General features: G+C 49.1%; 3 protein-coding genes across 9 annotated transcripts; 2 read left to right on the top strand and 1 right to left on the bottom strand.

Moving 5' to 3' along the window:
* The first annotated feature begins 40 nt into the window (after positions 1-40).
* On the top strand, positions 41-2,635 carry LOC121272941 (barrier-to-autointegration factor A-like). Of its 7 annotated transcripts, none has more exons than XM_041179835.1 (3): positions 41-151; positions 1,043-1,169; positions 2,277-2,634. In XM_041179835.1, the coding sequence occupies exons 2-3, from the start codon at positions 1,047-1,049 to the stop codon at positions 2,421-2,423; spliced, it is 270 nt and encodes an 89-aa protein (XP_041035769.1). In that variant the 5' UTR covers positions 41-151; positions 1,043-1,046; the 3' UTR covers positions 2,424-2,634. The 7 variants fall into 7 exon arrangements, with proteins under 7 accessions (XP_041035769.1, XP_041035766.1, XP_041035767.1 ...); XM_041179832.1 differs by having other exon boundaries at positions 46-151; positions 1,040-1,169; positions 2,277-2,632; XM_041179833.1 differs by lacking the exon at positions 41-151 and adding an exon at positions 252-370 and having other exon boundaries at positions 1,040-1,169.
* A 5,842-nt stretch (positions 2,636-8,477) lies between these two features.
* Positions 8,478-14,416, top strand: LOC121273018 (barrier-to-autointegration factor B-like). The gene is made up of 3 exons (XM_041179958.1): positions 8,478-8,538; positions 12,537-12,685; positions 14,268-14,416. Exons 1-3 carry the CDS (start codon positions 8,493-8,495, stop codon positions 14,412-14,414), a joined length of 342 nt encoding a protein of 113 aa, XP_041035892.1. The 5' UTR covers positions 8,478-8,492; the 3' UTR covers positions 14,415-14,416.
* A 9,631-nt stretch (positions 14,417-24,047) lies between these two features.
* Positions 24,048-25,668, bottom strand: LOC121272994 (cystatin-like). The gene is made up of 3 exons (XM_041179923.1): positions 25,414-25,668; positions 24,771-24,893; positions 24,048-24,643 (listed from the first exon to the last, which is right to left on the bottom strand). The coding sequence occupies exons 1-3, from the start codon at positions 25,627-25,629 to the stop codon at positions 24,560-24,562; spliced, it is 423 nt and encodes a 140-aa protein (XP_041035857.1). The 5' UTR covers positions 25,630-25,668; the 3' UTR covers positions 24,048-24,559.
* Positions 25,669-26,329: the final 661 nt, after the last annotated feature.

The following is a 26,329-nucleotide window of genomic DNA, read 5'->3' on the forward strand; positions in this document are numbered from 1 at the left end:
ACCGGACATCCGGTCCCCCTTCTTTTGTATTCCCCAACACCCTTCCCCCCCCCCCCCGCCTCCTCATCCGACTCCGACTTCCGCCCGCAACCTGGCGCTGGCTTCAATCGCTGGGAATCCACCGGGGCGACGCGGATCCTTACATTTCCAGGTGGGAACCAAAGTGAAACAGCGGCTGAAGACAAGGCAGCTCCCGCCGGGGAGGGTTTAAAAGAGAGGGGGAGGAGGGGGCGAGTCCTGAACCGGAAGTTTTTCTTTGGCGGGATTGGCGGTGGCGGCGGGAGGAGGAGGAGGTGCGGGAAGAGAGAGAGAGCGAGACCGACCCGGGGTCCGCGGGCTAGGTCTGGGAGGTGAAGGAGAGCGGGAGACGGTGCGGAGCTGAGGGCAGCCCCTCCCCACCCCTTCGCGACTGTGCTGCCTCCTGCAGTCGAATGGCTGGGGGAGGGGCGGGGTGGATGTGTGCGTGTGGGGTGGTGGGGGGTTGGAGGGGTGGGGTTGGGGGGATGGGATGGGATGTGTTTGGGAGGGGGGCGGGTGGGGGGATGGGGTGTTTTGTGTGTCGTCCGCCTGCTCACAGTCTCTTCTGACCTTTGCTTTAGCCTGAGCCTCACCCTCCCCCGCCTCCCTTGCGCCTATTCAAGGCAGGAAACTCCATTCCCCTGCAGCACATTCCTGAGCCTTGTCCCTGACCAGGTAGAAGCTGTTTCTGATTCTATTTTCTTTAAAAAACACACACATGCACAAGTGGAGAGATCTGCTGGCCCCAGGACTCGACTGATGTGTCCATTGGCCTTGGCTCAGTGGCTGGCACTCCCACCTCGGGGTTAGCTTGTGGATTCGAGCCCCCATCTCAAAAGATTTGAGGACAGGAAATCCAAGCTGACACAGACGGACAAACTGCTTCGCTTAACTCTTGGGGTTTCACTAACGTAGTGGAAGGTGCAAGTCACTTCTCAAAGGGAATACAAGCCCTATGTTAATTGTCTTTGTGATTTCACCCTCTTGAACCCTGACATTGTTCTGATTTTGTTTGCCACAGCAGCACAATGACAACTTCACAGAAGCACCGAGACTTTGTGGCTGAACCCATGGGGGAGAAGTCAGTGAAGTGCCTGGCAGGAATCGGGGAGGCCCTCGGGAGAAGACTGGAGGAACAGGGATTTGATAGGGTAGGTGACTGGCACAAAGTTCCTTCTGTTCCTTTCTCGCTCTTGTGTTTATCCAGCTTCCCCCCCTTCCCCCCCATAAATGCAGCTGTGGTGTTTGCCCCAACTGCAGGGATTGCTGCTGGGCCCCTGGTTGTGTCGATGACTTGGACCTAAATGTAGGGTTCGTGATTAAGAAGTGTGGAGATGACATGAAAATTGTGAGGAAGAAAGTTGTACACATTTTTATATTTATTCGTTCATGGGATGTGGGTGTCACTGCCTAGGCCAGAATTTATTGCCTATCCCTAATTGCCCCTTGCGAAGGTGGTGGTGAGCCGCTTCCTTGAACTGCTGCAGTCCGTGTGGTGTAGGTACACCCACAGTGCTGTCAGGGAGGGAGTTCCAGGATTTTGACCCAACGACAGTGAAGGAATGGCCAATATATTTCAAAGTCAAGATGGTGAGTGGCTTGGAGGGGGACTTGTAGGTGGTGGTGTTCCCATCTATCTGCTGCCCTTGTCCTTCTAGATGGTAGAGCTCGTGGGTTTGGAAGAAGCCTTGGTGAATTCCTGCAGTGCGTCTTGTATATGGTACACACACTGCTGCCACTGTGCGTCAGTGGTGGAGGGAATTAGCAACAAGGGAAGGTTGGATAGGCTGGAGCTATTTCCTTTGGAACAGAGGAGACCAAAGGGAGATTTAATTGAGGCGTATAAAATGATATTAGTGGTGGTGGTGGCGGTGGTAGAGAGAGATGCACAGGGCCTAGATAGAGATAACAGAGGCCAATAACTCAATAACTGGGGTGGAGGACACTTGGATATAAAGCAGGAGGACTAGGGAGGAGTTGAGTAACTTTTCAATGAAAGGGTGGTGCAGGGGGTCTGCAACTTGCTGTCTGAAAGGGTGATAGAGGGAGAAACCCTCAACGCTTACCGCCAAATCCTACAGGTATTGAACAGGGACTTGACTGGGATGAGGTGGATGGGTTTTTTTTTTGACTGGCGCGGGCAGAATGGCCTCCTCCTGTGCCCTGGCTCATTTTGTTTCTGCCACTCCCGTGACGAACGGGTTTTTGCTATGGCCTCGTATTGCGATGATGTGCCCTGTTTGCTTTCTGTCCCTCAGGCGTACGTGGTGCTGGGACAGTTTCTGGTGCTGAGGAAGAATGAAGACCTCTTCAAAGAGTGGCTGAAGGACACGTGCCAGGCCAACTCCAAGCAGTGCAACGACTGCCACACCTGCCTGCGCGAGTGGTGCGACGCCTTCCTGTGAAGCTCCCGGCGACAGCTCCCCTCCTGCCCTCCCCTTTGTACTTTTATCGATCTTAAAGTAACGTTAAATTATCTGCTGTGCTTTAGTCCCACATGGTTCACCCCCAGAGTTCTTTACCCTCTCTCTCTCTCTCCCCCCCCACCTCTCTCTGGTTGCCATGATTATGATCAGACGGTCCTGAGGTTGGGCCGGGTGCGGGGGGGGCGGGGGGGGGGGGGGGGGGGGGGGGGGGGGGGGGGGGGGGGGCGTTGCTGACTGTGAATTAATACCAACAAAAGAATGACTGACCACAGGGCTGCCTTGCAGCAGGCTTGTACACATGACTAATACTGACCATTTTCTCCTGGCTTGAATTGTTTTTAAACCTCCCTGTTTCTCAAGGGCACCTCACCTGCCCCCACTCGTCCAAAATGAAAAGCTTTACTTAAATGGGCCTGTCTTTTGTTAAGCCGGTGAGGTTTTCACTTGGGCTGCGAGGGGGGGAGGGGGAGTCTGTTCAGCTGGTATTGTGAGGCGGCATCTCGGCAAGGGAATACACCCCCCCCCCCCCCCCCCCCCCCCCCCCCCCCCCCCCCCCCCCCCACCAAAACGATCTGTTAATTGTAGTGTACACTGTTTAATACCCAGCGCACCACTCACTGCAGAGAATTTATGATTTTTTTTTTTTGCATGTGTGTGTGTGTGAGAGAGCTTGCTGCTTTCTGAAGCCGGAGAAAGGTGCGATGAAATGATTTTCTGTTTGGTTTTCTCGTGAACCGTTTTATTCATTCTTAACTCCCGTGTTTTCCCCTTCTGATCGGATTTCCCTTGTGCTCACACAGTGGTGAGATTCAGTGCTCGCCGTGGGAGCCTGTTATTAAATTTTATATAATAAAATGCATTAAAAGAGTTTGTGAGAGCGTGTCCTCCTGGTGATTTCCCTTTCTTTCCACAGTGCCTCTCTGCGTTTCCCTCAGGCTCTCTTGTCTGCCGCCCCCATCCTGTGCTGGACTAAAGAAGCATGTGGCAGCCAGCTTATCCGACTACGGGAGGCAGTGTATTTCTGTTCGTGTGCCCTTTCCAGTGGGTAATCCCTTTTATAAAACCACCGGTCCAACTACTTGTGGGCAAAGGCTAATTATTACAGCTTGTAAGTTAATTCCAGGTCAAGGGATTCAGCATGACCTGGCTTTGGTAGGGTTGTGTATCCAAGTGGAGTGTCGGGTGCAGCACCTGCATTCATGTGCAGCCTCTTTAAAGTCATATAAAACCCCAGAGTGCTTCACTGGCAACATCTGACAGCAAGCCTCCTTGAGGGGGTATTGGGTGGACAAGCAGGTCGAGGGGCATTAATTAAAATTTAATAACTAGTTAATTAAAATACTAAGGGTGGCAGGGCAGGGTGATGTGTTGCAGCTGCGGTACGTGGGGTCTCATTGACACCTATGCGAACCAAGGCAAGGGACTGCGGCTCAAGCTTCGTGAGTTGGGGGCCAAGTTTCAGGCACTGATATATCAGAGAGGGGGAAAGTTGCCTGGACGCTTTGATCTGGGGGCAGTCACACCCCATAGACCAGGTTCTTCTGATCTGGATGAGTAAGCTGACCATGGCACCGTGTTACATGAAGCCATTCAAGTGGGGGGAGTAAATAGGAATGTAGTAGTAGGGAACAGTATAGTCAGGGGGTAGACAGTTCTCTGCAGCCAAGAGCCAGAGCCCAGATGGCTGTGTTGCCTGCCCAGCGCCAGGGTTCGGGACGTCTGCTTTGGACTGGAGAGGAACTTGCAGTCGGAAGGGAGGATCCAATGGTCGTGGTTCATGTGGGATAAAGACAACTAGAAAAGAGATTCTGGTTAGGGAGTATGAGCAACTTGAGGCTAAATGAAAAAGCAGAACCACAAAGGTGGTTATCTCTGCATTATTACCTGAGCCATGAGCAAATTGGAATAGGGTAAATAAGGTCAGGGAGTTGAATGCATGGCTCAAAGATTAGGGTGGGGGAAGTGGGTTATGATTCATGGGGCACTGGTACCAGTATTGGGGAGAGTGGGAGCTGTACCATTGGGGATGGTCTTCACCTGAACTGTGCTGGGATCAGTGTTTTGGTGATTTGTATAACTAGGGTGGTAGAGAGGGCTTTAAACTAAATAGAGGGGAGGTGGGGATCACCTAACAGGCGATGTGGTGAAATTAAGAGACGGCATTAGAGCAGGATAGTGACATGGGTATTGATAAGCAGGGCATGGCAGCAAGGGGCAGAGTACAAACCTAAGTGCACCAGCAGATAAGGCCAACGATTGCAAAAATGATTTTTAAAAAAATAGGTAAAGGCTCTGTATCAGAGTGCATGCTGCATCTGTCACAAAATGGATGAATTGTTGACACACACACAAATAAATATGTATGACCTGATAGCCATTTCAGAGACTTTGTTGCAAGGTGACCAAGGCTGGGATGTAAATATTCAAGGCTATGTGACATTTTGGAAGGACTGGAAGCTAGAAAAAGGTGGTGGAGTAGCTCTTAATTAAGAGTTACAGTATAATAGAGAGCAGCAAAGACTGATAGCGGTGGGGGGGAGGGGGGAACCTGATAGAGATGTATAAGATTATGAGGAGCATAGGGTGAATATAAAGGCACTTTGTCCATTAACTTTGGTCAGTAACCAGGGGGCATAGATTTAAGGTAGAAAGCTAAGGGGGACGTTGAGGAGAAATCTTTTTCACCCAGAGGGTGGTGGGAGTCTGGAAGTCACTGCCTGAAAGGGTGGTTGAGTCAGAAACTCTCATAACATTTAAGAAGTATGGTGTTGCTATAGCCTCCAGGGCTATGGGCCAAGTACTGGAAAATGGGATTCGTGTAGTCAGACCTTTGTTGACCGGTGCGGACATGATGGGCCGAATGGCCTCCTTCTGTGCTGTAAACCTCTATGAGAAAGATGGCCTTGGTTCAGCAGATCAAGATGTGGAATCAGTTTGGTTGAGAGGGGGGGAAAAAAGCAAAGGTAAGTCCCTCGGAGTAGAAATCAGAAAATAATTACTTAAAAGAAAATGAGGAAGAAGTTAAGAGTATGAGAGAAAATAGCTGGAAATATAAAACAAGAGTTTCTACAAGTATTTAAAAAGGAAATGAGTGACTAAAATGAGTGTTGGTCTATAAGAGGAGGAAATCTGAAATAGATATTTTGTGTTTGTTGTCAGTAGAAGACAAACAATATACAAAGAATATTTGAAAACCAAGAGTTAAAATGGAGGGAGGAACTTAAAACTATCACAGTCACTAGGGCAAACTTATTGGGAAAACTATTAGAACTAAGGGTTGACAAGTCCACTGGACCAGGTGGCTTTCATCCTAGGGTGTTATAAGTGGCTGCAGAGATTGTAGATACATTGGTTGTAATTTTCCAAAATTTGCTAGATTCTAGAAAGGTCCCATTGGATTGGAAAATCATTCATGTAACACCTCTGTTCAAGAAAGGAGGGAGGCACAAAGCAAGAAACTAGGCCAATTAGCCTAACGTCTGTCATAGGGAAAATGCTGGAATCCATTATTAAGGAGGTATTAGCAGGATATTGAGAAAATGACAATGCAATCAGGCAGAATCAGCATGGTTTTGTGAAAGAGAAATCACATTTCACTAATTGAATTTTGTGAGGAAGTAACAAGCAAGATGGATAAAGGGGAACCTGAAGATGTGGTGTACTTGGATTCCCAGAAGGCATTTGACAAGCTGCCACATCAAAGGTTACTACCTCATGGTGTAGGGGGTAACATATTAGCATGGATAGAGGATTGGTTAGCTAACAGGAAGCAGAGGGTAGGGATAAGTGGGTCATTTTCGGGTTGGCAAGCTGTTACTAGTGGAGTGCCACAGGGATCAGTGCTGGGGCCTCAACTACTTACAATCTATCACAGTGCAGAAGAGGCCCTTCGGCCCATCGAGTCTGCACCAACACGTGAGAAACACCTGACCTACCTACCTAATCCCATTTACCAGCACTTGGCCCATCACCTTGAATGTTATCACATGCCCAGTGCTCATCCAGGTACTTTTTAAAGGATGTGAGGCTAACCCGCCTCCACTACCCTCTCAGGCAGCGCATTCCAGACCCTCACCACCCTCTGGGTAAAAAAAAGTTTTTCCTCCCATCCCCCCTAAACCTCCTGCCCCTCACCTTGAACTTATGTCCCCTCGTGACTGACCCTTCAACTAAGGGGAACAGCTGCTCCCCATCCACCCTGTCCATGCCCCTCATAATCTGGTACACCTCGATCAGGTCTTCTCTATATCTATCGGAAGTTAGGAGACTGAGAGGTGACCTGATTGAAACATGTAAGATCCTGAGGGGACTTGATAGGGTGGATGCTGAGAGGATGTTTCGCCTTGTGGGTGAGTCTCAAGCTAGGTGTAACAGCTTAAACATTCGGAGTCTCCCATTTAAGATGGAGATGAGAATTTTTTTCTCTCAGAGGGTCGTTGGTCTATGGAATTCCCTTCCTGAGAGAGCAGTAGAGGCTGGGTCATTGAATATATCCAAGGCTGAGTTAGATTTTTGATCGACAGGTGGGAGACAGACAGGAAAGGAGTTGAGGCTCCAACCAGATGAGCCACGATCTTATCGAAGGGTGAATCAGACTTGACGGGCCGAATGGCCTATACCTAAATGTGTTGTAGTGTACAGGTGACGGAAAGAGGTAGGTTTCAAGGAACATCTTAAAGTAGGAAGGAGAGAGACTGAGGGGTTTAGGGAGGGAGCTCCAGGGTCCAGGCAATAGTGGAGTGACAGAAATCGGGGTGCGTAAGAACTGGGTGAAGGCCAAGATCTCGGAGGGCTGGAGGAGAGATTAGAAGGAGGGATTAGAAAACCAGGAGGAGAATTTTAAGATTGCGGTTTTGCCGGACAGGGAGCCAGTGTGGGCCAGCAGGCACCAGAGGGTGATGGGCCAAACTAGACCCTGTGCAAGTTAGGATCGGCCCAACAGGGTTCTGGATGAGCCCGGGTCCTGTACCTTGACCATGGTCAGTCAGAAAATCTGGCTCCTCAGATCACCTGAGGCACGTCCCATTTAAGCCCGTAAGATTTCAGTGCTTCAGCATTGCAGAAGTGATAGCTTGGGTCAGTGGGCATCTCTTGCGGGGGAGGTGGAGAAATTCACCAGGGCTGTAACGTATGCTGCCCTGCGTTTATTCAGGTGGATTTCCAGAGGCTTGCAGGTGATAGAACTGCTGCTGGAGGTTCAGATAGGTGGTGTTGTTGCTGGAGTCTTGAGAGGGGGGTAAGGTTAGTGACTCTTCTATAGGTAGAAATGGGCGTACAATCCTGGTCTCCATAACCCAGGGAGATGCCCATACTGTCCATAAAGAGGGTGCAATGAGAGTTCACTAGGCTGTTTGCTGGGGTGAGCAAGTGGGTCCCATGAGATTGAATCTGCCATGCCTATTTGGTCCCTAGGATTTAGCAGAATGAAAAATGATCTGATTCCCTGAGGGTTTGGCAGGGTAGATGCCAAGAGGCTGTTTCCACCTGACTGGGTCGTTCTAGAACTAGGGTTCGTTGTCTCACTTGGAGGGTTGGTGAATCTTTGGAACTCTCTACCCCAGAGAGCTGCAGTAGCTCAGTTGTGTGCTCAAGACTGGGTTTGATGGAGTTTTGGCCACTGAGGGAACCGAGGGCTATGGGGATTGGGCATCAAAGTACGGCTGGGGTTGAAGATCAGCCATGATCTTGTTGAATGGGGGAAGTAAGCTCGAGGGGCTGAATGGCCTCCTCCTGCTCCGGCACAGATGTTGGGGGGGAGGGGGGCGGGAATGTGTGCCCACATCCTTGTCAATGCATCAGTATCACACCCCCTCCCCCCACATACAAATACAGGACAGGTGAGCCAGCAGGTCACAATGGGCACAGTTAGCTGTCCCTGCTGGTCGGTCCATGTGATGCTGACACCATAAAGGCTGACCCCACTGTGACTGGGGGCCCCCCTCCTCGCTGGCAACACCTCACTGACCCCAGCAACTGGCAGAGACCGTGGACTTTGCCTACAAAGAGGACCAAGCTACAGCAGTTTGTGCAGCCCACTGGTGAGCAGAGATGGAATTGCGAACTACTGCCGTTACTGACTTCAATATGGATAAAGGTGAGAGGGTGTTCAAGGAAGGGGAGAAATCTTCCATAATAACAAAAAAACTGCGGATGCTGGAAATCCAAAACAAAAACAGAATTACCTGGAAAAACTCATGAAGGGTCATGAGGACTCGAAACGTCAACTCTTTTCTTCTCCGCCGATGCTGCCAGACCTGCTGAGTTTTTCCAGGTAATTCTGTTTTTTTTGTTTTGAGAAATCTTCCATGTTAGACAGAGTAAAACTCTCTACATTCTGCCCATCAAACACTCCCAGGACAGGTACAGCACGGGGTTAGATACAGAGTAAAGCTCCCTCTACTATGTCCCCAACAAACACTCCCAGGACAGGTACAGCACGGGGTTAGATACAGAGTAAAGCTCCCTCTACACCGTCCCCATCAAACACTCCCAGGACAGGTACAGCACGGGGTTAGATACAGAGTAAAGCTCCCTCTACACCGTCCCCATCAAACACTCCCAGGACAGGTACAGCACGGGGTTAGATACAGAGTAAAGCTCCCTCTACACTGTCCCCATCAAACACTCCCAGGACAGGTATAGCACGGGGTTAGATACAGAGTAAAGCTCCCTCTACACTGTCCCCATCAAACACTCGCAGGACAGGTACAGCACGGGGTTAGATACAGAGTAAAGCTCCCTCTACACTGTCCCCATCAAACACTCCCAGGACAGGTACAGCACGGGGTTAGATACAGAGTAAATCTCCCTATACACTGTCCCCATCAAACACTCCCAGGACAGGTACAGCACGGGGTTAGATACAGAGTGAAGCTCCCTCTACACTGTCGCCATCAAACACTCCCAGGACAGGTACAGCACGGGGTTAGATACAGAGTAAAGCTCCGTCTACACTGTCACCATCAAACACTCCCAGGACAGGTACAGCACGGGGTTAGATATAGAGTAAAGCTCCCTCTACATTGTCCCCACGACTTACAATTTGAGCTGAGCCTGATTCTATTAACATTCAATGCACAGACATTCCTGCAGGAGTCTTCAGATGGTGAAGAGAAGCAGGGAGCCAGGCTGATTTTGCACTCTCCCCACCTCACCACCCACTCCCTCCACCACCCCCGCACTCCTCCTCCTGTCCTGGGCTCTTAGATTTATTTTGCCCTCCTTCACTGCTGCTCCTGCTGTGTTTAAGTTCCCCCAAAAACGATTGCGAATTGATGGTTGCACCAGCTTCAAAACAACTTGGAGCGTCATTTGCTTGCAAGGGTGAGGGAGTGGAAGAGAATGAAAAAGGACCAACAAAGGAGAGGGACTGAGAATCAGAGGCAGAGAGAGGAAACAAATGTGAAAGAGACTGGGAGAACAACAGAGATAAAGAGTGACAGAAGGGAGTGGGAGAGTGAAAGAGGTGGAGAGGAGAAACGGAGGGAGTTTGTCAAAGCAGTACAAGTCGATTTATCGCTTTGGCTCTTCCCACTGTGTCCCTCTGTCTATCACTCACTACAATCCCACTCTCCCTCTCTTACCCTCAGTTCCAGTCCTCTTCTATGGTGTGATCACTCACTCTCTCTCACCTTTACTGACATGGGTGAATCTTGATGCTCATGCCAAAGAGCTCTTCATTGCTCCATTCTCTCCCTCTTAACTGTCTCATTCTGCTACACTCATTCTATTTCCATTCTTCAGTGTTCCTCTCTCACCCATTTTTAGTGTCGCCTAGTTCTCTTTCCCCCTCTCTCTCCCTCTTGAACTCTCTGTCTCTTTATCTCGCTCTCCCTCATTTGGTCCAGCCTTCTCTCCCATTCACTCACTGTCTTGCTCTCTCTAACTCTGTCCATGTCTGTCTCACGCACCATCTTTTTCTTTCCATTGCTCACTCTCTTACTTTCTCAATCTCTGTGTCTCTCTCTCTTGGATGGATAGATAGATCGATAAATAGATCGATAGATAGGGTAGTTGGTTTATTGTAAAATCATCAAGGCAGCAGTGATGATACAAATGAAATCAATAGTCAAATTCATAACACAGTGATAGACAAACATTAAAATAAAAATAAAGTACAAAGTAACAAGAAGATTGCAGAATTATGAATATTCAGTGTACAAATATATTCAGTATACAATACGTTGCAGAATGCCTGTCTCCTTAATTAGTAGAACAGAAGTGAAAGATCTACTATCCCCTGCATGTTGCTTTGAAGTCCATAGATCACATGTTGTCAGTTTGAGTTTATTAAATTCTCAGTTATATACAAAGCTTTATGAGTTTTTTGGGGTATTGGGCTGTCTCACAATCCATATGTTATTTGTGCAATGATGTCTTTTCTCCATAACTGCATTACAGATTTACTTTTGCATGGTTGTGGTGGGAGATAGTATCTTGATCTCTATCTCTTACTGTTTGCTCTGTCTCTGTCCCGCTTTGTGTCTATCTGTCCCTTTAATCTTCTATATCTCTTTCACCGTCTGTGTCTCTGTCTTTCTCTTTTATCTCTCACTTGCTTTTCTGTCTCTCACCATGTGTCTCTCTCCCTCTTGTCCATCTCTCTGTCTTTTTTGTCTCTCTCACTGTCTCTGTGTCTCACTGTCTGTCCCTCTCTCTGTCTTTCTCTTTGCCTCTCGTCTATCTCTGTTTGTCTCTCACCGTGTGTCTCTCTTCCTCTTGTCTATCTCTCTTTTTTGTCTCTCTCACTGTCTGTCTCTCTCCCTCTTGTTTATCTCTGTCTTTTGGTGTCTCTCACTGTCTTTCTGTCTCTCACCATCTATTTCTCTCTCTCCCTGTCGATCTCTCTCTGTCTTTCTGTCTCTCACTGCCGTTCTGTTTCTCACCTGACTCTGTCTTTCTCTTTTCCTCTTGTCTAGCTCTGTCTTTCTGTCCCTCATCATCAGTCTCTCTCCCTCTTATCTAGTTCTCTCGCTGTCTGTCTCTCACCATCTGTGTCTTTCCTTCTTGTCTGTCTTGCTCACTGTCTTTGTCTCATTGTCTCTGTCTCTCTATTTCTTTCCAGCTCATCTATCTATCTCTCACCATGTGTCTCTCTTCTTGTCTATTGTTTTTTTTGTCTCTCACTGTCTGTCTCTCCTACTGTCTTTCTGTCTCTCACCATCTGTGTCTCTGTCTTTCTCTTTTCCTCATCTATCTTTCTCTGTCTCTCATCATTTTTCACGATCTCTATCTCCCCCTCGACATTAACTGTTGCCCGATGTCAGTGACCTTAAAGCCTTCTGCCCTGCAGTTATGGTTCAGTGAGCGTCTGCTTCGTCCAGTGTCTCACTGAGATCTACAACTACATGGACCGACTGAGACAGAAACAGATGAAGAGGGAGGCAGTCGGCGGGTTTTGGGAGGGGTGTGGGGGGGTGTGGGGGGGGTGGGTGGCGGGGGGTGGGTGGGTGGGTGGGTGGGTTCTGATCCCAGTCCAGGCTGTCAGTAGGGATTCACAGAAAATGGTACCAAGGCTAACGTGGTGAGACTGGAGAAGCCGGGATTGTTCTCCTTAGAGCAGAGAAGGTTAAAGGGGGAGATTTAATTGAGGCTTTTGATAGAGTAAATAAGGAGAAACAGTTTCCCAGAGGTAACCAGAGGGGGACAGATTGAAGATAATCAGCAAAAAAAACCAGCAAGGGGGTGGATGAGGAAAAGTGTTCTTTTTAACACACTGAGTTGTGATCTGGAAGGCACTACCTGAAAGGAAGCAGATTCAACAGGAACTTTCAAAAAGGAATTGGATAAAAATTTTAAGGAGGGAAATTGGTTGGGACTGAGACGGAAGTGGGACTAATTGCACAAGAATAATGAACCCAAGTGGCCTCCTGCTGTGGTTGTATGATCCATACTTGGGCTCAGGGATTGGAGGGGGAGTCCAGAGTGGCTGCCATCCTTATGTGGCTGCTACCCTTGTCCCTCTAGGAGTGGATCTCACGGGTTCGGTACGGAAACTGTTGTGTGCAGCTCAGCCCCTTCCTCCAGCCTCTGCTCTCCTCTCACCAATTGTGTGCGCGTCTCACTTTCACTCTCTCTCTCTCTCTGTTCCAGATCGCCCCCCTGTCTGCCCCACAGCCAACACGACATCACAGAAGCACAAGAACTTCGTGGTGGAGCCCATGAAGGAGAAGTCTGTGAAGGAACTGGCGGGTATCGGCCTGGTCCTGGGAGGAAGGCTGGAGGAGAAAGGCTTCACCAAGGTGAGGTCTCAAAATGGCCCCGGGTGTCAGGTTGCACAGGAGGAAGGAACACAAGATTCAGGAGCAGGGTCAGCCTGCTCCACCATTCAATAAGATGATGACCGATCCGGTTGTGGTCGCAACTCCACTTTCCTGCCTGTCCTCCATAACCCTTGACTCTTGCGTCAGTCATAAATCAATCTAACTCAGCCTTGAATAAACATCAATGACCCAGCCTCCGATGCTCTCTGGGGAAGACAATCCCACAGACTGATAACCCTCAGAGGGAAAAAATTCTCATCTCAGTCTTAAATTGGGGACCCCTTATTTTTAAACTAGTTCTAGAGTGCCCCCCACAAGAGGAAACATCCTTTCAGCGCCCAGTCCCCTCAGGATCTTAAGTGTGTCAATAAGGTCGCCTCTCACTCTTCTCGACTCCGATGGGCTTAGGCCCAACTGTTCGATCCTTCATCATAAAACAAACCCCTTCATCCCAGGAATCAGTTGAGTGAACTTTCTTTGAACTGCTTCTAATGCAGTTATATCCTTCCTTCAATAAGGAGGCCAAAACTGTAGAGTACTCCAGATGTGGTCTCAGCAACACCCTACGCTGTTGTAGCAGGACCTCCCTGCTTTTAAACTCTCCACCCCCTCCGCAAAAAAGACCAACATTCCATTTTGCCTTGCTAATCCTGTCCTGCACGGCATGGCAGGGCGAGACTGAACTTGCTCTTTTTAAATCCCCCCCCACCTCCCCTCCCGGCGACGTTGAAGGGACAGGCCAATACGCCCGACAGACGCTCTCGGTGGCCAGTACCGAGGGAGCCCTGCATTGCCGGAGGTGCCAGCTTTCAGAGCAGAGGTCAACACAGGGCCCCATCTGCTCTCTCAGGTGGACATAAAACATCCCACGGCTGCTATTTTTTTTTATATATGAAAATGGGAAGGGGTTGGGTTCTCCCCAGTGTCCTGGGCCAATGTTGACCCTTCGAATCACGCTCGTGTGTGTGGAATCTTGCTGTGCACATACTGGGCTTGCCCCTGAGATAGCCTGTGGACGGGGGACTTTCCCAATCACCACCGCCCTCTGTTGCATTACATGGTATTATAATTAAGGGGGAAAACAGTGGTGTAGTGGTAATGTCACTGGACTAGTAATCTGGCGACCCAGGCTAACACTCTGTGGACAGGGGTTCAAATCCCACCACCACCACCACCACAGCAGTTGGTGGAATTTAAATTCAATTAATTAAATATGGAATTGAAAGCTAATGTCAGTAATGACAACTATCATCGATTGTTGTAAAAACCCCATCTGGGTCACTAATGCCCCTGTAGGGAAGGAAATCTGCCCTCCTTACCCGGTCTGGGCCTACACGTGACTCCAGACCCACAGCAAATGTGGTTGACTCTTAAACTGCCCTCTTGCCTCGCAAGCCATTGGGCTGCAAATGCTGCCCTTGCCAACGATGCCCACGTCCTGTGAGAAGAGGGGGGGGGGGGGAAAGGTCACCTGTAGCAAGTAGCAGCATTTGTGTGTCTATGTGTGCGCCGAACATCAGACTGTATTGGTTTAATCCCTCCCTTCTGACCTTATCCGCAGGCTAAAGATGTCCTGGGCCAGTTCCTACTCTTGAAGCAGGATAAAGTCGCCTTTAAGTGCTGGATGAGGCAAGCGTGCTTTGCGGGTAACAGGCAATCCGAAGACTGTTACCGCTGCCTGAGAGAGTGGTGTGACGCCTTCCTTTAAAACCCTCCTCCCCCCCCAACTCTGACCCCAGTTCACTCAGAGACATAATCTCCTCATAAACTGTAATCACTATTTATTGATCTCTTGCAGCCCCAGGTCACCAGCGGGGTCTTTTCAGATTTTATGCCGTGTTTTAATAACTGATTTATTAATAAAAACCCACAAGGACGAGCAGCCGTCGGTCTGTTTCCAAGGCGACCAGCCACTGCGCCAACCCGTCCCCACGCCAGCTTCCATCCTGCGCATTAACAACAAACATGGCTTGCATTGCTATAGCCCCCTGACGCAAAGGTCCCAGATTCTTCACAGGAGTCCAACGAGATAGCAATGTTTTTAAAAAAAGGGAGAGAGAGAGGCAGAGAGTGAATTCCAGAGCTGAGGACCCGCAGGCAGCAGAAGGCACGACCTGGGGGAGTTGTACAAGTGGAGGAAATTCCAGGGATGGGACGGTGGATAGATGAGGGCATAAGGAGTGCTTAAATCAAGCAGGAGAATTTTTTAAAAAATCACGCATGAAAGATACGCTTTCACGGCTCCAGGGCGTCGCAAGCACTCCACATTTTGGGTGCCTCAACGATTTACAAAAACGGAGAGGTTAGAACTCATCGGTAAAGGACTGAGAGAGATGAGGATCTTCTCAGCAGATAAGAGTGGGAGCAGTGAGGTGGTAAAGCTCTTTAAAATTAGGAATTGGTTCAATGAGGTAGACTTGGAGAAAATGTTTCCACTTGTGGGCGAGACCAGAACTAGGGGCCCGTCAATACAAGCTAGGCTCTAATGAATCCAATCGGGAATTCAGGAGAAACTTCTTCACCCAGAGAGTGGGGAGAATGTGGAACTCGCTCCCACAGGGAGTGGTCGAGGTGAATCGTATCGATACATTTAAACTGGAGAAACACACATGGGAGCAAGGAATATAAGGAAATGGTGATTGGGGGTGGGGGGGGGCTGTGGGAGGAGGCTTGTGTGGAGCAGTAACACCAGCATGGAGCAGATGGGCTGGATGGCCTGTTACTGAGCTGTACAGTGTATGCAATTTCAAAATGTGAGATGGAGATTTTTGTGCTCATCACATCTTAGATGCAAGGTAAAGATCCCTCTACACCGTCTGCAGCAAACACTCCCAGGACAGGTACAGCACGGGGTTAGATACAGAGTAAAGCTCCCTCTACACTGTCCCCATCAAACACTCCCAGGACAGGTACAGCACGGGGTTAGATACAGAGTAAATCTCCCTCTACACTGTCCCCATCAAACACTCCCAGGACAGGTACAGCACGGGGTTAGATACAGAGTAAAGCTCCCTCTACACTGTCCCTATCAAACACTCCCAGGACAGGTACAGCACGGGGTTAGATACAGAGTAAAGCTCCCTCTACACTGACCCCATCAAACACTCCCAGGGCAGGTACAGCACGGGGTTAGATACAGAGTAAAGCTCCCTCTGCACTGTCCCCATCAAACACTCCCAGGACAGGTACAGCACGGGGTTAGATACAGAGTAAAGCTCCCTCTACACTGTCCCCATCAAACACTACCTGGGCTGGTACAGAACAGGTTAGAGTAATATAATTGATTTATACAGAGACAACACAAAACACCTGAATAGTTCATAATACTGTAAGTAAATTTATTTGGTAAATGAATACAAGAATGCAATAGTCATGTGTTTAGTTTCTGGTAGTTACTGAAGAAGCACCAATGGAAACAACGCTGAGTTCAGAGGAGAATACACCCTGCAGCAGAGAGAGGAGTTAAATGCTCCATCTTTTGTTATATTAAATATGACTGATTGCTGACAGGAAGCTCTGAACAAAGCTGGAAGTGATTGGAAATCCCTGGCGTATTTCTGTTGGCTGCAGCAAGCCATGTGCTGAGGGGGACTGAGAGCCGACCACGGTCACAAGACGTTGGTCCACTTTGAGTTGGAGTGTCCCCGGGCGCACAGCCGGGTGTGAAAAAGGGACAAGATGGCCACTCCAGGCCCGGCAATCCCTCAGTACCCGTGGCTATGAGACGGTGATTATTATTCCAGTAGAGAAGCGCTGACATTGTCCTGGGCACGAGTGTGATGGAGGTATTAGAGTGAGCAGCTCCCCCTCTTGCATTTGCATCGGGCCCAGCCACAGGCGGTCCCAGACTGTGAAGGGAAATGGTAAACTAGTAATAATGCCCTGCGCCCAACCCGAATTAAGTGCCAAGATACCCAGTGCCTGATGCCACCCAGGCCCCACACTCCCCATTTCTCTCACCTTGGCATACCGTGGGTCCTGCTGGAAGGCACACAGCTCGAGCCTGACATTCCTCCCTGTTGACCTCCTGCAGGTAGTCGTTCCCAGCTCCACTGTCAGATAGTACAGCATCCCCGCCACCACCTGTTAGGGGACATTCACCAACTTTCAGTCAATTAATTCACTGGCAGAGGCACGGAGAGCACTCCAAATATTTCTAGGGAACAAGACACGGCATTAAACAAATCACACTACACGTTATCATCTCCCAGGCAATGTGCCACGCCTGCTGACACGGTCTAGTTCTGGGCACCCCTTGCTGCTCTCCAAACCCCTCCCTCTATATATACTTCTCCCTCCCTCTCTTTCTCCCCCTCTCCCTCCCCCTCTAATTCTCCCCCATTTCTTTCTCTCCCCCCTCCACCACCTCTCCTCTCCCCTTTCCCCACCATTTGCCCCCTTCCCCTCCCTTTCCGCAGCACCCACCCCCGCCCCCACTCCCACCCCTTCGCCTCCCTCTGCCCCGGCCCCCACCCCTTCCCCACCCTCCGCCCCAGCTCCCACCCCTTCTCCACTCTCCCTCCCTTCTCCCTCTGCCCCAGCCCCCACCCCTTCCCCACCCTCTGCCCCGGCCCCCACCCCTACCCCACCCTCTGCCCCGGCCCCCACCCCTTCCCCACCCTCTGCCCCGGCCCCCACCCCTTCCCCACCCTCTGCCCAGGCCCCCACCCCTTCTCCACCCTCCCCCTTCTCCCTCTGCCCCAGCCCCCACCCCTTCTCCACCCTCCCCCTTCTCCCTCTGCCCCAGCCCCCACCCCTTCTCCACCCTCCCCCTTCTCCCTCTGCCCCAGACCCCACCCCCTTTCTCCACCCTACTTCCCCCCCCCCCACCCCTTTCTCCCCACCCCTTCCCCCTCCCCTCGCTCCCCTCCTCCCCCCTCCTCCTTATTTACTCCATCAGGAGGGATCCTGATGGAGTAAATAAGGAGGAGTTGATTCCACTGGCAGGAGGGTCAGCAACCAGAGGACACAAATTTAAAATAATTGACAAAAGAACCAGATTAGGAGATTATTTTATTTGGAGAAGTAACAGTCCCAACAGGTTGGATGTAACCCCACTATTTAAAAGGAGAGAGGGAGAAAGGAAATTATAGACCGGTTAGCCTAACATCAGTAACAAGGAGAATGCTAGAGTCTATTATAAAGGATGTGATAACAGGACACTTAGCAAATATCAACGGGATTAGACAAAGTCAACATGGATTTATGAAAAGGAAATCATGTTTGACAAACCTGCTGGAGTTTTTTGAGGATGTAACTAGCTAGTGCTGTTGGGAGGATTTAAAGATAACTCGGCAGAGGTGTGGGAACCAAGAAAAAATATTAGAGGGAAAAACCAGGGTGTATAAAATACTGGGTGGGACAGATAGCACTAGTATAGAGAATAGTAAGTTAATAGGTAAAGTTGGGGTAAGGGAGAAAATAATCTAAATCCGGGTTACTATGCAAGTGTGTGAATGCATGGAGAATAGTAAATAAGATTGAGGAGTTACAGGCACAGATTGCCACGTGAGAATATGATGTTGTGGCTATAACAGAGACTTGGCTCAAGGAAGGGCAGAACTGGTTGCTAAATTTTCCTGGGTACAAGGTGTTCAGAAGAGATAGGAAAGGAGGGGTGGCAGTATTGGTTAAGAAAAGCATTGCAGTGCTGGAGAAAGATGTCCCAGAGGGTTCAAGGACAGAATCAATTTGGCTAGAGCTAATGAACAAGAAGGCTGCTCGGTGTAGTCTATAGACCGCCAAATAGTGAGAAGGACGTAGAAGAACAAATCTGCAGGGAAATTACAGAGAGATGCAAGCATTATTGAGTAGTTATAATGGGAAACTTCAATTACCCAAATGTAGACTGGGACAGTGGTAGTGTAAAGGGCAGAGAGGGACAAAGGTTCTTTGATTGTGTTCAGGAGAATTTTCTACAGCAGCATGTGTCCAATCCAACAAGAAAAGACGCACTGTTGGACTTGGTTCTTTGAAATGAGACAGACCAAGTCGATCAAGTGTTAGTGGGGGAACATTTAGGAAACAGTGATCATTGTATTGTATGTTTTAGGATGATGATAGAAAAGGACAATAGGCAATCCAGAGTAAGAATAATTAACTGGATAAGAGCCGACTTCAATAGGGCAAGAACGGGAGCTGAGTCAGATAGGCTGGAACGAAAGATTGGCAGGAAAAACTGTAGCTGAACACGAGGCTACCTTCAAAACAGAATTGGTTCAGGCACAGTCAAGGCATATTCCATCGAAAGGGTAAGGTAGAGCAAACAAATGCAGAGCTCCCTGGATGAAAGAGGAGATTGAAATTAAGATAAAGAAGAAAAAGTGTGCTTAAGACAGGTGTCAGGAGGCAGATGCTACCCAGGCCACGGTGAGAGACGAGGAAACTCTATCACTAGAAGTGTTCAAAATTGATCAGGAGGGAGTGTTGAATAGACTGTCAGTGCTTAAAGTTGATAAGGCACTCGGACCTGATGAGATGCATCCAAGGACATTGAAGGAGGTGAAAGTAGAAATCACAGGGGAACTGGCCATTTTTCAGTCTTCCCTAGACTCAGGGATGGTGCCAGAGGACTGGAGAAGTGCAAACATTATGTCCTTGTTCAAAAAAGGCTGTAAGGATAGGCCCAGCAATACAGACCAGTCAGTTTAACTTCAGTGGTGGGCAAGATTCTAGAAACAATTATTCAGGATAGAATTAGTAGTCACATGGAAAAATATGGGTTGATAAGGAAGAGCCAGCATGGGTTTCTAAAGGGGAAATCATGTTCAACTAACTTACTGTAGTTTTTTGAAGAGGCAACAGAAAAGGTGGATGAGGGTAATGCTGTTAATGTGGTGTACATGGGCTTTCAAAAGGCATTTGACAGAGTGCCACACAACTGACTTGTGAGAGAAGTTATTGTTCATGGAATAAAAGGGACAGTAGAAATGTGGATACAAAATTGGCTGAAAAATAGCAAGCAGAGAATAATGGTCAATGGATGTTTTTCGGGCTAGAGGAAGGTTTGTAGTGGAGTTCCCCAGGGGTCGGTATTGGGACCCTTGCTTTTCCTGATATATATTAATGATCTAGATCTTGGTGTGCAGGGGACAGTTTCAAAGTTTGCGGATGATACAAAGCTTGGGAGTGTTGTGAACTGCGAAGAGGACGGTGTGGAACTTCAAGAAGACATAGACAAGTCGGTGGAGTGGACAGATAGGTGGCAGATGAAGTTCAATGCGGAGAAGTGTGTGGTGATGCATTTTGGTAGGAAGAACATGGACAGACAATACAAAACAAGGGGTGAAATTTTGAAGGGGGTGCAGGAGCAGAAAGACTTTGGTGTATATGTGCATAGATCATTGAAGGTAACAGGACTGGTGGTGAGAGCAGTTAATAAAGCATATAGTATCCTGGGCTTTATTAATAGGGGCATAGAGTACAAAAGCTGGGAGGTTATGCTGAAATTATATAAGACACTCATTAGACCTCAGCTGGAATATTGTGTACAGTTCTGTGCACCATATTATAGGAAGGATGTGAACACATTGGAGAGAATGCAGAAGGGGTTTACAAGAATGATTCCAGGGATGAGAAACTTCAGCTATGAGGATAGATTGGAGAGGTTGGGGCTGTTCTCCTTGGAGAGGAGAAGGCCGAGAGGAGATTTGATAGAGATGTTCAAAATCATGGGGGGGCTGGACAGAGTAGATAGGGCAAAGCTGTTCCCACTTGTAAAAGGATCAAGAATGCGAGAGCACAGATTTAAAGTGATTTGCAAAAGAAGCAAATGGGACGTGAGAAAAAACTTTTCTACACCACGAGTGGCTCGGGTCTGGAATGCACTGCCTGGAAGTGTGGTGGAGGCAGGTTCAATCGAGGCATTCAAGAGGGCAGTAGATGATTATTTTAATAGAAGCAATGTGCAAGGGTATGGGGAAAAGGCAGGGCAATGGCACTCGGTCATAATGCTCATTTGGAGAGCCGGTGCAGACATAATGAGCTGAATGGTCTCCTTCTGTGCTGTTAAGATTCTGTGATAGGATAGATAAGGGAAAAACAGTGGATGTGGCGTATTTGGATTTTCAGAAAGCTTTTGCTAAAGTCCCTCACAAGAGGTTAGTGTGCAAAATTAAAGCAGATGGGATTGGGGGTAATATATTGGCATGGATTGAAAATTGGTTCGCTGACAGGAAACAGGGTAGGAATAAATAGATCTTTTTCAAAATGGCAGGCAGTAACTAATGGGGTATTGCAATGATCAGTGCTTGGGCCCCAGCTATTCACAATATACATCGATGATTTGGATGAGGGAACCAAATGTAAAATGTTCAAATTTACTGATGGCACCAAACGTGTTGGGAACGTGAGTGGTGAGGAGGATGTTCAGAGGCTTCAAGGTGATTCAGACAAATTATGTGGACAAATACATGGCAGATGCAGTATAACATGAATGTGTGAAGTTATCCACCTTGGTAGGAAAAACAGGATGACAGAGTACTAAATGGTGATAGATTGGGAAATGTTGATGTACAAAGGGACCTGGGTGTCCTTGTACACCAATCGCTGAAAGCAAGCATGCAGGAGGAGCAAGCAGTTAAGAACTAAAAGGTGTGTTGGCCTTCACTGCGAGAGGACTTGAGCACAGGAGCAAGGATGTCTTAGTGCAGCTGTACAGGGCCTTGGGGAGACCACACCTGGAGTATTGTGCGCGGTTTTGGTCTCCTTACCTAAGAAAGGATATACTTGCCATAGAGGGAGTGCAGCAAAGGTTCACCAGACTGATTCCTGGGATGGCAGGATTGTGGTATGAGGGAGATTAGATTGACTAGGCCTGTATTCACTGGAGTTTAGAAGAATGAAACGTTTAAATTCTGACAGGGCGGGACAGACTAATTTATTCATGGGATGTGGGCGTTGCTGGTTAGGCCAGCATTTATTGCCCATCCTGAACTGCCCTTGTTCAGAGGCTGTTGAAGAGTCAGTGAGTCTGGAGTCACATGTAGGCCAGACCAGGTAAGGACATTAATGAACCAGATGGTTTTTTTTTTCACAACAATCGGCAATGGTTTCATGGACATCATTAGACTTTTGATTCCAGATTTTTTTATTGAATTCAAATACTACCATCAGGCGTGGCAGGATTGCAACCCAGGTCCCTGGATTACTAGTCCAGTGACAAGCGACTGGGTGCAGGGATGATGTTTCCTGTGGCTGGGGGAGGGGGGGTCTAGAACAAGGGAATTACAGTGTCAGGATACAGGGTTGGCCATTTAGGATTGAGATGAGGAGAAACTTCTTCACTCAGAGGGTGGTGAACCTGTGGAATTCTCTGCCACAGGAGGATGTGGAGGCCAAGCCACTGAATATATTCAAGAAGAAAATAGATTTCTGAACTCCAGAGGCATCAAGGGGAATGGGGAGAGAGTGGGAGTGTGGCATTGAGATAAAGGATCAGCCAAGATCATATTGAACGGCAGGGCAGGCTAGAAGGACAGAATGACCTACTCCTGCTCCTATTTTCTATTTCTCTAATTATGTTAACGATGATGTAAACATGACGTTCGGGAGAGAATCAAGAGGCTCCAAGGGAGCAAGTCACAGAATAGTCTGCGTCCAGAGAACAATGTACTTACCACAAGGTCTTGGATGTCAATATTTCTTAATAAATAGTTTCAAGGAAAACTAAATGCTGACCATCTCCAAGACACTCAAAGTGAAACCTCATCGAGCAAGATAATTAAACAGGGGCAGCGAGCAAAAACCATGCTGACAGCCCAAAACAGCAGCACATTGTTGTAATCTGGAATGCAATGCCCACAAGCAGATTCAACAGTGACTGTCAAGAGAGAATTAGATGAGCACTTGAAAAGACCAAGGGGAAAGAGCAACAGGGGATCTTTTACATCCACCAGAGGGGGCAGACAGGGCCTCAGTTTAACATCTCATCTGAAAGACAGCATCTGTAACAGTGCAGCACTCTCAGTACTGCCCTAGAGTGTCAGCCTGGATTTTTGTGCTCAGGTGCTGGAGTAGGACTGTATCTAGGACTCACAACCTTCCGATTGGAGGCAAGAATACTACCCACTTGAGCCAAGGTTGACAACAGGAAAAGCAACAGGATGAATGTGGGATGAATGGGAGAGCTCTTTCAAAGAGCCAGCAAAAGCACAATGGGCCAAATGGCCTCCTCCTGTATCGCTGTACAATTCTAGGACACTGTGAGAAGGGCCTCGGTCACCTAATAATGGCTGCAGAATCATTTAGGCTCACCTGAATTGCAGTTACCAATCTTGGGGGGGGTGTAATTAGCGATTTATCGAATGTTGTGGGCACTCCCCTCACCCCACAACCCCGTTGGAAAATGTTGCTGGTTAATACCTGGCTATTATTGTCCCAGTAACTATCGTTGAGAACTCTTGTTCTCTTCCATGTGGTTGTCCTCATTGTCTCCCTGCATATCCGGCACAGATGCTACCAGGTACTTCAGGAAATCGAATTGTTGCTCGATGCACTGTTTCCTGGAGGCAAATAACCCACAAGATTAGCTCCCCCCTTCTCATCACCACTGCCTCTACACTGTGCCCATCAAACGTCCCCTGGGCAGCTACAGCACGGGGTTAGATACAGAGAAAAGCTTCCTCTACACTGTCCCCATCAAACACTCCCAGGACAGGTACAGCACGGGGTTAGATACAGAGAAAAGCTCCCTCTACACTGTCCCCATCAAACACTCACAGGACAGGTACAGCACGGGGTTACATACAGAGTAAAGCTCCCCCGACACTGTCCCCATCAAACACTCCCAGGACAGGTACAGCACAGGGTTAGATACAGAGTGAAGCTCTCTCTACACTGTCCCCATCAAACACTCCTAGGACATGTACAGCACGGGGTTAGATACAGAGAAAAGCTCCCTCTACACTGTCCCCATCAAACACTCACAGGACAGGTACAGCACGGGGTTACATACAGAGTAATGCTCCCCCAACACTGTCCCCATCAAACACTCCCAGGACAGGTACAGCATGGGGTTAGATACAGAGTAAAGCTCCCTCTACACTGTCCCCATCAAACACTCCTAGGACAGGTACAGCACAGGGTTAGATACAGAGAAAAGCTCCCTCTACACTGTCCCCATCAAACACTCCCAGGACAGGTACAGCACGGGGTTACATACAGAGTAAAGCTCCCCCGACACTGTCCCCATCAAACACTCCCAGGACAGGTACAGCACGGGGTTAGATACAGAGTAAAGCTCCCTCTACACTGTCCCCATCAAACACTCACAGGACAGGCACAGCACGGGGTTAGATACTGAGTAAAAGTTCTTTGAGAGAGAACATACTGAACACCAGAATAGTTCATAATACTGTAAGTAAATTTATTTGGTAAATGAATACAAGAATACAATAGTAGTGTATTTAGTTTCTGGTAGTTATTGAAGATGCACCAGTGGAAACAACGCTGAGTTCAGAAGAGAATACACCCTGCAGCAGAGAGAGGAGTTAAATGCTCCATCTTTCGTTATACTAAATATGATTGATTGCTGACAGGAAGCTCTGAACGAGGCTGGAAGTGATTGAAAATCCCTGGCGTATTTATGTTGGCTGCTGCAAGCCATGTGCTGAGGGAGGCTGAGAGCCGACCACTGTCACACGATGTTCCTCCACTTTGAGTTGAAGTGTCCCCGGGCGCACAGCCGATAGCGGTGGGGGGAGCATTTGAGACAGGAGGGCAACAGCAGTCGCAGTGAGCTCGACTCCCTCAGATATGAGCTGGTGATTACTATCGCAGTAGTGAAGCATTGGCATCCTTCCGCTGGTATTTTCTTGGGGGCTGGTATTTTCTTGGGTGCGCAGCCAACTGGAGTCACAGGATTGTGCAATTCTTCTTCACCACCTCCAGCTGGCTCAGCCACGGGCGGTCCCAGATTTGGAATTTACAAATAATCCTCTGAAGGAAAATGGTAAATCAGCATTAATATCACCTTGTGCCTCACACCCGACTGAGCGCCCAGTGCCAAGATACTCACTGCCTCATATCAACCACCCACCCACCCGACACTCCCTGCTTCTCTCACCTTGGCATACCGCAGGCCCGGATGGAAGTTACACGTGTTGAGGTTGACATTTGATGCCATTGACTTCCTGCACGTAGTCGTTCCCAGTTCCATTTTCAGACGGTACATCATCCCCGCCACCACCTGTCAGGGGGAGACCCCACCAACTTTCAGTCAATCAATTCACTGGCAGAGGCAAGGTGAGCACGTAACCACTTCCCTCCCGCCCCCACATCTCAAAACCGAGCTCACACCCCCTACCCCTTTGGCCTCGGAGCCTCTCCTGTGAAGCAGAGAAACCACACCCCCACCCCACTTTTCCTCCTGCCCCACCTCCTCCTCTCCTTCTCCATCCTCTGCCCATCCCTGCCCCACCCTCTGCCCCGCCCCCTCCCTCTGCCCCCGCCCCCTCCCTCCCCTCCCCCCTCCCTCTGTCCCCGCCCCCTACCCCCGTTCCCTCCCCCTGGCCCCTCCCTCTCTCCCTCTGCCCCGCCCCCTCACTCCCTCTGTCCCCGCCCTCTCCCTTTGCCTCCGCCCCCTCCCTCCGCCAGCCCTCTGCCCCCCCCTGCCCCCGACCCTCCCCCTCCCCCTCCTGCCCCCTCCCTTTGCCCCAGCTCCTTCTCTACCCTCCCCTCCCCTTTCCCTCTGTTTCTCACTCTCCCACCTGCTGCTTGGCGCTAATCAATCTCCTCATCTTGCTCAGATAGATATCGTTGGACCCTCGGTTGAAGTGATCGACCGCATACCGGGCCGCCTTCTGCACCTCCTCCGAGTTCATATCGGCCGGTGAGATGCCGCCGGGGATGCTGTCCCCACCCTGGAGCAAGAGGAGCAGCGCCGCGGCACCAAGCAACAGCTTCATCCCTGCCGCCATCTTCATTGCGCAGTCAGAATCTCACTTTCGCTCCGTTCGCGCGTCACTTCCGCGCTAAGGAAAGGTCATGTCCGGAATGACCGAGAGCACTTCCGCCCCGCCCCCCGACCAGGCTGCTGAATGATCCGCCATCTTTGTGAGGGGCATACCTTTAACACCCCATTGCAGGTGCACTCTGAGAATGCCCATGTCTTGCATGAACACCAGCATTGACCACTTGTTGGGCCGAATGGCCTGTTTTTCTGTGCTGTGAAACTCTATAAAATTCCATATAGATCAGCACAGGCCAGGGAAGAGAAGGCTATGGCCTTCCTGTAAGCATTTTCTGACACATCCCAGATGAGAAACTTCAGTTGATTAGAGAAGATGAATTTGCAGAGCTCGGGCTGTTCTCCTTAGAGCTGAGAATGGTTAGAGGGAAGCATTAAAGAGTCAACCACATTGCTGTGGGTCTGGAATCATACGTAGGCCAGACCAGGTAAGGACAGCAGATTTCCTTCTCTAAAGGACATTAGTGAACCAGATGGGTTTTTACAACAATCGATGATAGTGTGAATGGTCACCATTATTGAATCAAGCTTTAGATTCTAGATGTATTAATTGAATTTAAATTTCACCAGCTGCCGTGTTGGGATTTGAACCCACGTTCCGAGAGCACTGACCCGTCACCATCACCCCCCCACCCCCACCCCCCCTCTCCCATTTA

This window comes from Carcharodon carcharias, chromosome 37 (assembly GCF_017639515.1).
Source record: "Carcharodon carcharias isolate sCarCar2 chromosome 37, sCarCar2.pri, whole genome shotgun sequence".
Lineage (NCBI taxonomy): Eukaryota > Metazoa > Chordata > Chondrichthyes > Lamniformes > Lamnidae > Carcharodon > Carcharodon carcharias.